The 13,570-nt window shown below is 34.7% G+C and overlaps 1 protein-coding gene across 2 annotated transcripts in view; it reads right to left on the bottom strand.

Annotated features, from left to right (window-relative positions):
* Positions 1–204: 204 nt before the first annotated feature.
* The window catches only part of LOC106464794 (diencephalon/mesencephalon homeobox protein 1-like), a 32,002-nt gene continuing 18,636 nt past the window's right edge, over positions 205–13,570 (bottom strand). The window contains exons 1-6 of one of the 2 annotated variants that reach the window (XM_013924952.2): positions 12,489–12,925; positions 12,053–12,212; positions 7,212–7,390; positions 6,154–6,379; positions 5,565–5,690; positions 205–1,022 (exon numbers count right to left, since the gene is read on the bottom strand). In XM_013924952.2, the coding sequence (XP_013780406.1) occupies positions 667–1,022; positions 5,565–5,690; positions 6,154–6,379; positions 7,212–7,390; positions 12,053–12,194 (1,029 nt within the window). In that variant the 5' untranslated portion in view covers positions 12,195–12,212; positions 12,489–12,925 and the 3' untranslated portion in view covers positions 205–666. Of the gene's footprint in view, positions 1,023–5,564; positions 5,691–6,153; positions 6,380–7,211; positions 7,391–12,052; positions 12,213–12,488; positions 12,926–13,570 lie in introns of those variants that run through there. The other variant, XM_022392587.1, reaches the window with a different exon arrangement.

The following is a 13,570-nucleotide window of genomic DNA, read 5'->3' as shown; positions in this document are numbered from 1 at the left end:
TTAATATCACAGAAAAACTTGTACTGTTAAGCATACCAAAGCCCCAAAGTGCGGAGCGCGTTTACGCGGTAATAAATAGAGCCTTCAGACTCATATTCAACCATTAGATCAGCATTAGATCACGCCCAGTCATAACTGTACGTCTCGACAAAGCATTGAAAGATTTAGACTGTTATTTTCTAATTAAAACAGTATTTATTTCTTTGCTTGTTACAGTGAACAATTTCAAAACGCTTGTACGCAAATGAAGTATGAGTTATTGGTAAATACTAAATCTATATATATAAGTGTTGGGATCCACGTTGCTTCTCAATATTGTATGTTAAATTCAACTTGAGGACCTCTTACCAAGACTCTGCTTCAGTCGTTTATTCGTTTTTGTGTCTTCATTTTGAATTTCAAAATCCTTGCTGTGTATAGTTCGTGTAGACTCCATGTTGAATGTTGACATTTCTGCCTCAGATTACACACTGCAATTTCATTCTAAATACAATGTTTATATCGGGATGACTGTTTTTAAACAACTATAATGTTGTAATTTCACTAGAGGTGCCAAGGTATATGCCATCATTTTATTCTATACACTGAATTCAGTATTGAAATTTCATTCTAAGTATAAGCGTCTATGGGGTAATATGCATGTAAAGATTTCACATCTGGAGAAGATTAACTTGATGAGTTACGACTATGAGTAGATAATCTAAAAACAGTTGAATCAAAGTTGGACGATGAATTGTTGCCAAAGCTTGACCAACAAGTACCAGAAGCAGGTGCTGGCTGTAATCTAACTGGTAAGGTATACGGCCAAGTGGCTCCACAGCTTACTGAGTTTCTTGATGTATGTAAACCAGTAAAGCTGCTAGGCCAAGATGGAGATGGGAGTTCCCATACCGATGGAAATCTTGTCGACAGAGGGCAGCTCGGACCTTGATAGCTAGAAGCTGCTGTTTGAGAAGACAGTAGAAGACTTGCTGGAGTTGGGCACATAACAGAAGATATTTTCACAGCATTTAGCTCAGTATCTGAAATATAAAACAAAATGTATAATAAGTACTTAGTTTGGTTAAATGTGTAAAGAGTTTTAATGGTATCAAGTAAGTGAATCAAAGAAAATTTTGAGGAAAAATATGATTATTGATAATTATAAGACGATGTATATATCTAGATGTTTGTTTGCACTGTTCAAGATATTTCCATTTACGCATAAAAATTTAATCATGAAAATCTAGATGGAGGTTATCTGAATTTTTACTAAAACTGAAACACTTTCAATATCCATTTTGTTGTTTACAAAGTTTATTTTGAAAACGGTTGTTAGAAATTCAAGCTTTAAAAAATTCTAATTTTTGACGAATGAAATGCATTTTCGGACAATTTTTGCGGAAGTGGTGAATTCATCTGTTTGATTTAGTTTATCTTTTGAATTAACACATCCTGACGTAATGAGATAAGGGCTAATAATACCCAAATGATGATTTAATGTATTCTCATCATTGTGGATTTTAGCTATTGGATGTATGGTATCAACTACTTCTAAGTGATTTGTTATATAGAACTAGCATTATGAATTAATTTATATGTTACTTTTTTAGTTTCGATCTATATAGCTAACTCAGTTTTTATTACAAGTTAGAATTATAACTACTGTATATAAAAAAGTTGCTTAATGGTAGTAGCAGGAATAATAATTGCATTTGAATTTTAACAATTCCAGTCATTCCAGTCCGTTTCTATTCTTTCTTGATAGCATCCAATAAAATATGCAAAATAATCTTAAGTAAGATAAATACGTGTAAAATTGAATTTTTAAAGCTTGAAATATACCTAATTTTTATAGGATTTGTGAAAATTTTGGATTGTTCCATATATACAATACACAGTAAATTAAACGACTATTGCCTTTAAGAAATTTATCAGATAAAAGTTTGGCAATAAGAATTAATTGTTGTTTAAGACCCATAACGTAGGTAAATTAATATATATAGAATTATAAACAGACTATTCTCTACGTTAAAATACTTTCATTGCGAGCTTTCAACCCTCTTACTCGAGAGTCCATCAGGCAACAATGCGCTGTTGCCTGATGAAGGCTCCGATAGTCCGTTTATAATTCTACAATAAGAATTAGTTTTGTTCAGGAGTTTAAAAGTGGCATTGTTAGTGATTCCCTCCGTAAGAATCGAGGCAAAATGTTTTGTTTAAAGCTGTTTTTTCTTTATGTACAGTGATATTTAAAATTTCGAGTTAATTTTACCTACCCCATTTTTAAAGTTTCTTATCTGATATGGTTTTTTCAAATCTCCTTTTAAGATGCACATTTCAAGGGTTGGCCACCGATGTTTTAAAACAAGTTTTGATTTTGATTTTTTTATTGGAACAACTGAATTTTCATTTTAGAAAAAGTTTTAAAAATGGATTAAATCAGCATATTATACCTGTTAACACAATTAATTACATTCGCTAGGTGTGCACCGGCAGATCCAGGGGGATCGCCGAGGACCAGCCCTCCACCATACCACACCTTAGCCAAGAAAAGGGGGAGGGGGTCAGCAGATTTGTGGTGTCAGTCATCTGTTCTTAACTAGGTTTTTATTGGTAAAAAACAAATGCAATCAATTTATTCTATTCATCAGCGCTTGTTTATCTACGTAGTTTTTTTCGTGCAATTCCAATAATTTCGGATACATTTTGACATTGTTGTTCGCCTATTTGTATGTGACCGGGAAAGTTGCTAAGTGAAGTCAAGCAGACGAAACTGGTGCGAATCAGTAAACATGATTAGCCTATCTTACACATTATTTATTTTAAACATATTACTAATCTAATATTGTAAACAGTGAAATAACAAACTATTATAATTTTCATTTTCTCAGAAAAAATTACTACCTCTCACATTCTGTATTTTTTACACAAATTTTAAATTTCTTTAAACTTGTTTGTTCGGGTGGGGTTCCGGGTTATAATCGTAAGCTATCATTTACGAGATTCAGCCCATGTGCCGCAGTGTGTAACAAGTAGAATACAAAGTTTTCTTTAAAAAATACAGTTGACATTTGGAACCCCCTTCCCCAGTGGCTTATAACGCTAAAAACCGGCTTTCGATACTCGTATTGGGCACAGCATAGATAGCCCATTGTGTGGCTTTGTGCTTAACATTTCGAAAATTCGTTAACCGTAAAGTTTAGTATTTTCTCACGCAATGAAAATTATTATGTTAGCCGTTAGCATTATGAGTTCAATAAAAGAAATTTAAATATATAAGACAGAAGCTACCTCAGTGGCGCACGATACTATGATATACTTCGGAGTTAGTGTGCTCGGACTGTAAATCCGAAAGTTCATCGTTGCCTGCATCAACGGAAATATCTGAAGAAATTTTTTTTTGTATAGTTGTTTTGATATTCCAGCGTTTATTGAAACAGTTTTACTATTATTTATAATGCTCTTCCTCTATACCAAATTAATATCTAGAAACAGCCACTGACCTTTACAGTAGGCGTAAGTTACAGAACGAAATCTGCTAAAATCCGAGGTGCGATTCCCTTATCTGTCATCGCGGAGAATCTAACCCTGAATTTTACTTTTGTAACTCCGTAAATTTACCGTTGACCCACCAGGGGACTCTTCTGGTGAAACTTTAGGGCGGAACTTTAATATATTATTATTTAATAAAATTCTGACAGTTGATATTTTGATGCCCCTTTACCCTGTCGTGCCATTTATACTTACGTCTGTATTAACAAAAAGTTAAACAATGATGATATTGTTTTGTTTTTTTCGAGGGGAGAAGGGGGGAGGTAAGTAACTTACATTTTAACTTTTATGTATTAAATATAGAAAAATATTCAATTTAACAGTAAGCCTTTGATAGTTTACCCAAGATTGTATGAACATACGTTCATTGAAACCTTGTGAATGTAACCACCACTACGGATATAATAAAATGTCTTGGAAACTAACAAATAATCTATCTAAACATAAATTAATCAATACCCCGAATACCCATGAAATGCTCTAAAATTTCAATTAATGTATTACAATCAACATGCAGTCCAATCAAATGATTGGAGGTTATACTGAGTGGCGCAAGTAAAGCTGTTATCGTGGGCGCTCTGGGATTAGTTGCCCATCGTGTGGAGCTTGTATTACGTTTAAGCACTTCGATCGCTTGACTGATTTAAGGAAATTTTGAGATTTTCTACATGGCTACATCACGTGAATTGGCCAGCTGCGATGCATTTAGATCCCTTAACAAGCTTAAGAGGGGGTATTTAGAAAAAACAAATAAAAAAAAACGCTAAGTAAACCTGGTATTCGTTTTGCTAGAAACAGAAAAACCTGTAGTCGTGGACAAATGTTCAATAATAGGCCTGAAAACTTTACCCACTTAAATATATTAGGAAACATTCATGAGTTTTTTTTGTTTTTGTTTTATTTTTTTTTAGAAATTTGAGATAATATGACTCTTTTACTAGAACAATTTCTGATGTCGTAACATAATTTTTTCGTTGGTAGGTTCTTTTAAGTTATCTAGGGAAATTAATTCAGTGTCCAGTCTACGTAACGATAATAATTTACTTTATTTCCTTTTTAACGGGCCCGGCATGGCCAGGTGGTTAGGGCACTCGTCTCGCAATCTGAAGGTCGCGGGTTCGAATCCCCGTCACACCAACCATGCTTGCCTTTTCAGCCGTGGGGGCGTTATAATGTGACGGTCAATCCCACTATTCTTTGGTAAAAGAGTAGCCCAAGAGTGCTGATGACTAGCTGCCTTCCCTCTAGTGTTACACTGCTAAATTAGGGACGGATAGCTCAGATAGCCCTCGTGTAGCTTTGCGCGAAATTCAAAAACCAACAAACAAACAAACCTTTTTAACGTTTCTACAAACTTGAACACTGCCGTATAGTGCGTTGGCCTGCATTTTAAATAATATTAACTTACGCAAAACAAAACAACTTCTACAAAGTAACCGCGATAGCTAACATACTGAGTGATTAGAGTCTCTAGCTTTCAACTAGAGTCACATCCTTAAGACTTTCTAGACGTTCTACGCCCTCTAGCTTACAAATTACAAGACTAAATATATAGCTTACAACATTGTAAACAAGGGTGAACTCATTCTCCCAGTAGTTCGTTCTATTTATTTACAGTATTCAATTCACATGAGACGTGGCATTTGTGCACCCTATAGTTTGAACATGAGGACACTTACTGCTTTATTTTGTAATAAGCCTCTTCAAGTTAAATTGCATTCCCCATTTCTATACACAGTTTATTTCAATTTTTCATTGTTCACCTGTGAATAAGTGAAACAACTTTACACTGATATAATTACAAAATAATTGTGTAAATTTATAAGAAACTAGTAGAAGCAATTTAAAACAAAAACAACATGGCGACACTACAGAAAAAAAAGAGGTCATTTATGGTTATTTCAAAATGAGGTAGTTCTGCATTACCCTCCCACAGTATGAAATACATCAAAATTATCCAATGATAAGTTTAGTTATCATTTATAAAAAGTTATGAGATAGATATAGAGAAATGAAAGGCAGAACTTTACCACTGTATTTTTTCTTATTCTTTTCTTTGGTCTCTTCAGGTGTGACATTTTTCTCTTCTTTGCTGGTAGGTGTTTCTTCCTCATCACTTTGATGCAAAGCATCCATTTTTCCGTCACTGACTTTCGCTGCCATTAAGCAAAAACATATAAAAACATGATAGTAGTAAAAAACAATACTATTAAAATAATACTCCAGTTTTCAATTGTTATCAAACGCTCAACTAACTCTCGCTCACTTGAAGGTCCTATAAAATACATTGTACATTTGTTTTTTGTTTTACGGGCTTTACGCCAAAATTAACGGCCTAACAAAAACAACAACAATAAAAGTATAAGTGATAGAAGACTGAAAGTGTTATTGTAAAAGGCCTGTGATATATTTTCACTACCAGCTGGATCTCAAGAAAACTGTGTTTCTATTATCAACCGTTTTAGCTTTGCTGAAAGGAACCAGTAAAGAAAAGACGAAAGGAAATTACAACGGTATTTCTGATTGGAGAGAGTTAGATTCGGGATATTCTGTAGTTTATAAAAAAAAGAGAATATAGAATCTTTACATCAGGTCAATAAGTCTGTAAAATGAACTCACCTTTTAATTTTTCATTTGCGTTATCCAAACTAGAAGCTTTCGCGGTGCGCAAAGCATACGTAGAATAATCGGAAGCTTCGCTAATCTCCGCTTCTTGGCCGACAGAACCCGAAGTTTCCCTTTCTACTCGGTTTGTGTCACTGCTTCCTTTGTCAGATTCAGAGATGTCTTGAGTATTTGCTTTAAGTTGTTTGCGGTATTTGGCGCGCCGATTTTTGAACCAAACCTAAGTCATCCAGAGAAAAAATTAACATTGAATAGTCAAATTTATTTACTAAAAAAAAGAACCTAATGGAAAGTTCATGTGAAAAACAGCAGTTCACTGGTCCATCTTTAGTGGCAGTATTTAAAAAATAATAATAAAAAAGCTTTGTTTAGTTTATTCGTCACCACAATGTTATTGGTGACTTACGATGTAAGTATAAATGTCATACAATGGTAAGATCTATGATAACTCCAAGTAGTTGAAATGTGTTCGAGCAACATATAAGAGATGCATTTTTATTAACAACAATAAAAAAAAACCTAGAAACCACTGAAAAAAAGACAGAAATTGAATGTGGGTATTTGAAAAAAGAACAGGCATAAATATTATGATCTTAAATTTCTGTAAGGATAGAGAAAAAAAAAGTTCAAATAACACTTTCTTTTTTTTTAAAAAAAAAGGCGATAATTAAACGAGATGAGAAGGTAAACCGCATGGTATAATCTGAAAATATAATAAAAAGTGAAAAGAAAGGTTGACTACATAAGGATGTTCGACTGACTTACTTAACACATTTCTTCTTTCTTTACAACGATGCCACTGTGGCGCTTTAAAATAAGTGTAGAACAAAACAGTCCAACACGCTTTGTCATATGGGAGATTAAACGCTAGAAACATTTAGCAATTTAACATAGGATAAGTTAAAAAACGTACTGTCATAGAATTGCAATATTATTTTACCAAATTATTTCGCTAACGGGCAACAACATTCAACATTAATCGAACAATGAAGGAAATGAATAATAATAATAAAGAAATGTTGTATACTATAAGTGTTTACTTAGCTACTTACTTGTATTCGAGCCTCGGGGAGATTGGTGCATAAAGCTAAGCGCTCTCGTGTCACCACATCCGGGTACTGAGTTTTGGAAAACGTTCTCTCGAGAGTTCCTAACTGTTGATGGGTGAAAGCAGTTCTGCTTCTCCGCTGTTTCCGGGAGAGTGCTGCCGAGTAAGAGATCGAGCACAGGTCTGAATAATAATAATAATAACAACGATATTAGTCAGAGGCTTCGCCAGGATTATGTTATGGGAGTTAGTTTCTGTTGTTATATATTTGTAGATGATATATATATATATATGGACACACACACACATACACGTAAAAGTGCACGTGCTATGATGAGAACTTGGTGAAAAAAAATGTTGAAATAATGAAGTTTTGAAAATAAGTGGAGACTATCTACACCAGTGGTCGGTGTTCTCCTAGGCTCTTAGTTACAATACATTGATGCTTACCCTGACATAACCATGATATTATTATAAACAAGCTGCATATCAACAGTCGGGAATATATAATGTCCAACTGCAGTAATATTAAAGTCAAGTATACATTTTACAGTGTAACATTATATTTTTATATTAAAAGTCATGTACGGGTGATCTACGTATAGCTGTATCCTCACTGTATTCTTGTTTGCATTCTTTTTGACACTTCCATCCCTACATCATTTTACATTTACAAAATGTTTGTTATTACTTGTTTTTTCACGTTTCTTCACCTGACTGAAAATTAGTGAATGTGTGTAATAAAATTTAATATTATGAGTTTTTTTTGTTTTTTTTTACTCCTTCACTTCATACCTAACATAGAGGTTGGCTCCCTAAAGACGTCAGTTGTATAATATACAAAGCTTTGTGCATTCTATATGTTACAGTCATCTAATGTTCATCTATTATTGACTAATAATTCCTGTCTTACTTTGTGCTTAAGCTTTTAAAAGAAACACCAGATTTCTGTAAAAAAGCTACCTTCAAGGGGTAATGATAACATCGTTTACACCAGAATTATGATTTTTTTTAAAATTACTACGAGTTACTATGACTAAGTAAATGACATCGTGCATTGCCCAGAAACACATAGAGTAGATTTAGGTTTAAGCTGACATTAGTGATAAAGTAGTTGTAGAGTTATCTAGACTGAAACAACAAGAAAGATGAATAGTTTGGTGGATTGGTCACTTTTTTGATTTGGTATCTTAGCGATGGTTTTTTTGCATTGTTTTGGGATTTGTTGGGTAGAGAAACAAATGAAAGTGAGTGGCAATCATCTTTTAAAATAAAACTTTCTGTCATTGTTGATTTTTTAGCGTACATATTTGTATTATGCCTATTGAGCACCTTGGCCATTCTTACATATAAAGTCTATGATAATACGGAATCGATTGTGAATTAGAAAGAGGCCTGAAAGATAATCAGGGGCGCTCAGAAAACAGCTAGGTCTCGGGGGGGGGGGATCCGTTCCCCGCAGTGAACACAAACCCGAAAAATGTCGTCGTTGATGAAAAAAAAATCTGTTGACATTTTGATAATTCATTAAGCCACCCGTTTCCACAATAAAGTTCTACATGTTAGCCCCAGTGGCACAGCGGTATGTCTGCGGACTTACAACGCTAGAATCCGGGTTTCGATACCCGTGATGGGCAGAGCACAGATAGCCTATTGTGTAGCTTAATTACAAACAAACAAACGAATCTACGTGTTTATCCGTTGTTATCTTGGTGGGCAAGCCTATCTCTTTCTTTCTGTAATTTACATCGTGACGTTTCACTTTCTTTCTGTAATTTACATCCTGACGTTTCATTTTCTTTCTCAAAGACTCAGACTTTCTCCATGATAAGTCACTTTTTCGCTTGGCAATTTTTGGTATCGTGATTTTCGATGTTTTTCATCACTTTATACTCATATTGAAGTAAAAAAAAGTACCTGTATAACTTACGAAGATCGAGTTGCTACAAAATCCCTGCAAATTTGTATGCAACGAACTCTGTACAAAGGACTTGCGATTCATTCGGTAACAGAGCAATTCAAGTCATAGCGTATGCTTGAATTCCCCAGCAGAAAAAGGCACTTTTGTTCTGAAATATCACAATGATTCTCCATTAGAAAAATTCACTTTGAAATTTTGCATTAAACTCACTTTACCACAATTCTAGGAGTTTTATCAAAAACTAATTTCGTTGACAATAATATATGTACAAAATTAATGAACATTATTAATAAGGAAAGAAGTACCATTCCTCCAATAAGAAAGAGATTTAGGAAAAATGTTATAAAATAAGGTCCTATTATTTCTTTAATTTTAGCGAGGGCCTATTTTATAACGTTTTTCATTTTGGTGCGATATAAAACTGTTATTGATTTATTTCCTTAAAAAAAAAGTTTACACTTGCACTAAATAAACGTTTTTATAAGACACCAAATTATAATAAAACTTTGTTAGGAACTTCCCCTTATAATGTTGAAAAAAATAGTGAAAAGTTTCATCCAAGTCTTGAACTGTGGGAGGAGTTTTGCGGACACAGACATTAGTTAGCCAAGTTGAGTCACTGGGGGCTTTTCTGACTTGTACTATAGAGTTAAGCAGATAGAAATAGTAATAGTAACGTATAATACCTAAGTAATTAGATGGGAGAAAGTAAAAGTTATTATTAATTAATGAAGTTTAGATAAATTGGTCCCTCATTACTAGTTCAGTGCCTCACTGACCAATGATTGGGCCTTTGTTTTTTAATTATTTACATTATTGATATTGTTAGGGCATAATTTTATAAATTAGTAACGTTAGATAATGATAAAGCTAGAATCCGGGTTTCGATACCCGTGGTGGGCAGAGCACAGATAGCCCACTGTGTAGCTTTGTGCTTAATTACAAACAAATAATGATAAATATTTGGCAAATGATATTTAATTACAAAAAGTGCAAGATAACGCATTTGGATTATTATTATAATCTAGATCACACATTTAATGTAGATGGGGGCCACACAACAATATGACCGGAGAAAAGGATCATTGTGGTGAATAATCCGCTCAAGCTATTTAAGCAGTGCTTTGGTCCTAGAAGTAAAGCCCATAGAATTTTAAAGTGTATTTATAGACGTACTGATTACAAGCACAAAAGAAAAAAAAAGAAGAGGTAATTATCTCTCTCTGTACTTAGGCCTCACTTGAAATACTGTACACGGTTTTGGTCTCTTTATCTAAGAAAGGATGTTCATTTATTTGAAAAGGTTCAAAGGAGGGCTACTAAGCCTATTCCGAAGATATTAGGGTTATCGTATAGTGATAGGTTAAGCTATCTTTCGTTTATTTCGTAGGAGACGATCTTATTTAAGTTTACAAGATTATCCAGGGGATCAATGGGGTAAAAGCATCTGATTTTTTTTTCTTTGTTCTGAAGATAGTACGATGAGAGGATACACGTTTAAGACTTGGAAAAGACTGATTAGGCTTACTTTTAGACAGTTTTATTGTTCCTGTTTGTAATTAAGCACAAAGCCACACAATGTGCTATCTGTGCTCTGACCACCACGGGTACCGAAACCCGGATTCTAGCGTTGTAAGTCCGCAGACATACCGCTGTGCCACTGGGGGCTTTATTGTCCCTAACAAGAGAATTAGCTTGTGTGAGAGGATACACGTTTAAGACTTGGAAAAGACAGGTTAGGCTTGCTTTGTGACAGTTTTATTGTTCATAACAGGGGAATTAAATTATGACGCAAGTTACTATCAGCAAGATAGGAGGCCAGTACTTGAAAAGAGTTTAATGGAGGAATCCGCGATTTCCTTAAAGATAATAAATAATGGGTGGGTTTAAGTGTTTACTTTTTTAAGAGTGGGTGTGCAAGAACAGCCTTGAAGGACCACCACCACCCAGCCAAAAATAGGGGTCAGCAAATGTGTAGTGACAAGCATCTGTTAATAACTAGGTTTTTAGTGGTAGATTTGTGTATGTATATATATAATCAGTTTAACTTATTCATGAGCGCTTTTTCTATATTCGCGGTTTTTAAAGGACTAAATTGTCATCTATTGTCCGTACGTTGTGTTATGTTAAGATGGAATAGAACGATTATATCATAGTAGCATGCCAATGAAAAACGAAGTGGATAAAATATTGCCTCGTTGGAACATTTTATTTATTATACCCGTTTCCGTGAAATGAATAATAATCAATACTCTGTGGATGAGAAGGTAACTCACCAACACTTGATTCTGAATATATCCATATATATATATAGGTAGAGCGTACATCCCAGAGCATAGAGATTTGCCTGACTAATTCAGTCCTAAATCATGCAATTAAATACTTTTAATGCCCAGGGGCTTATCTGATGACACCCAGTCTCGGCTAGTTCAGACCCACTTTTAAAAAGGACCGACACGGTAATCTTACTAGTCAGTAACTAGAGGCTCCGACCCCATATATCTTAACCGCAATAATAAATAAACAATTGAAAGGTTGTTTTACTTTTCTATATTTATCTTATAATTTAATGTATTATTTTACTTGTGGAGGGGGGGGGGGGGTATTCGAACCTCAGAGCTTTCATAGGCTTGCTAACGTTACTTATTATATCTAGCGGTTATATTTAGCTGTATAAGCATACTGGAATAATTAAAATGGTAATTAACTACTTGATATAGTAAATCGACAAACAAAAACGACTTATAAGCATAACGAAAGTTATTTTACGTATAGAATATACTATATGTTTCATAAAAACATTGGTCTGTCTTCTTTGAAGTAAATAATCGCATACAAGTAGCTGGATCCATAACGAAAAGTATACATAGACTTGGTTAAATAACAATAATAATAATACTGGAATAGTTAAAATGGATACTAACCAGGAAGCTGGTTCCAAGATAACCAGTGACTGCAGTATGGGAAAACTGTTAATGGTGGAGAAGTTGGTCCAAGCTGAGGTAGGTCGTGGTGATGTATCCAAGATGGCAATACTCTTGTGGATAAGGACTGATAGTCAGTCATTAGATCGTGAACGCTGTGCTGTGATTCAGGAAAACAAATTTTACGATTAGTCATGCTAACGTGAAAGCGAAATAAGCTCATCACAAAATACTACACTCAAAAAGTTGTTCCATCAGCTTTTTATACAGAAATTTGGTTCACGACATATGATGAGCGTAATGCAACACGATTGGGTGAATCTCAAAATGTAACAGTAAGTGCATGCTGACGCATCATTGTGATATATACATTTCTACTTAATGAGTATCGCGAATCTTCTCTGATTTCAACTTAGATGATATTTTACTTCCTTACATTTGGTTAATCAACTGAGTAGCTTTAAACATGAGCCCTTTATTTCCGTTTACTCTTTTTCTGGTTCCTCGAATTACTGCAGGAGTAACCTATTCAGATATGTATTTGATCTGAAGCTTGTTGTAGATCGTTATTACTCTTTGCCTACATAATGTCTAACATTACTTCTAAACACCCATACTCCAAGTGAATGACACTTAGTTGCTTGGTAAAAGGTTCAAAACGATAGAAAGAAGTGGCACCAGGTTTACTCATCAAGTGACGAAGTACGGCAACAACTAAAAGAGTCCAATTTCCGGTGCTAGCAGCGAACCTAGAGGTAAGAGAATACTGTTCTGTCTACAGGGAGTCATGTCTGCACAGATGTTACGGTGGTAGGTGTGAATGTCTAACACTCTCCAAACTGAAAAGTGTTAATTCGATAGTTTCCGTAAAGTATTCGGTTTCCCAGGCACTGTATTGAAGTTGTTTTAACGCCTTATTGTCATACTGCTTGACGTATGGTTTGTTGTACTTGAAAAAAAAAAAAAGAAAGAAAGAGATTGACGAAACATAAGACTGACGTTCTACACAGGCCAAACATTACCATACAGGGACTACTGCTTTCACCAATAGCATCAGAACCGGTCAAGTCCTAAATATATTTATTTTCAACTCCACGTGTAAAAGACGGCATCAATATACACACACGAGATTATTCTTAGATTAAATGTGGGACTTTTGAGTATGCCAAAGTAATAGGTCATTGTGTGTATAACACGAAGGTAATCTAAACTTGTTTCTGGTCATGCTTGTCGTTGACAACCAGGGGCGAAAAGAAAAAACAGTTTCTGAGCGCCCCTGGTTGTCTTCCAAGCCCGTTCGGCGCTTGCAAGATTTTCGAACCAGAATTACTACCAAGATTAGATAGTCGTTTACAACTGAATCACATAAAGGCTGGAAATGCTGACTACAGAATTAAAATATATAAACACTGAACTATAGGTTGCGCCCAAAATAACACATTAGTCCTAATAAAGCAGCTCTTGCATCAACCGCCCCCCAGTGGCACAGCGGTATGTCTGCGGACTTAGAACGCTAGA

This window comes from Limulus polyphemus, unplaced genomic scaffold (assembly GCF_000517525.1).
Source record: "Limulus polyphemus unplaced genomic scaffold, Limulus_polyphemus-2.1.2 Scaffold1745, whole genome shotgun sequence".
NCBI lineage: Eukaryota > Metazoa > Arthropoda > Merostomata > Xiphosura > Limulidae > Limulus > Limulus polyphemus.
The sequence above is the reverse complement of the archived record's forward strand: the minus strand, read 5'-3'. Positions and strand labels throughout refer to the sequence as shown.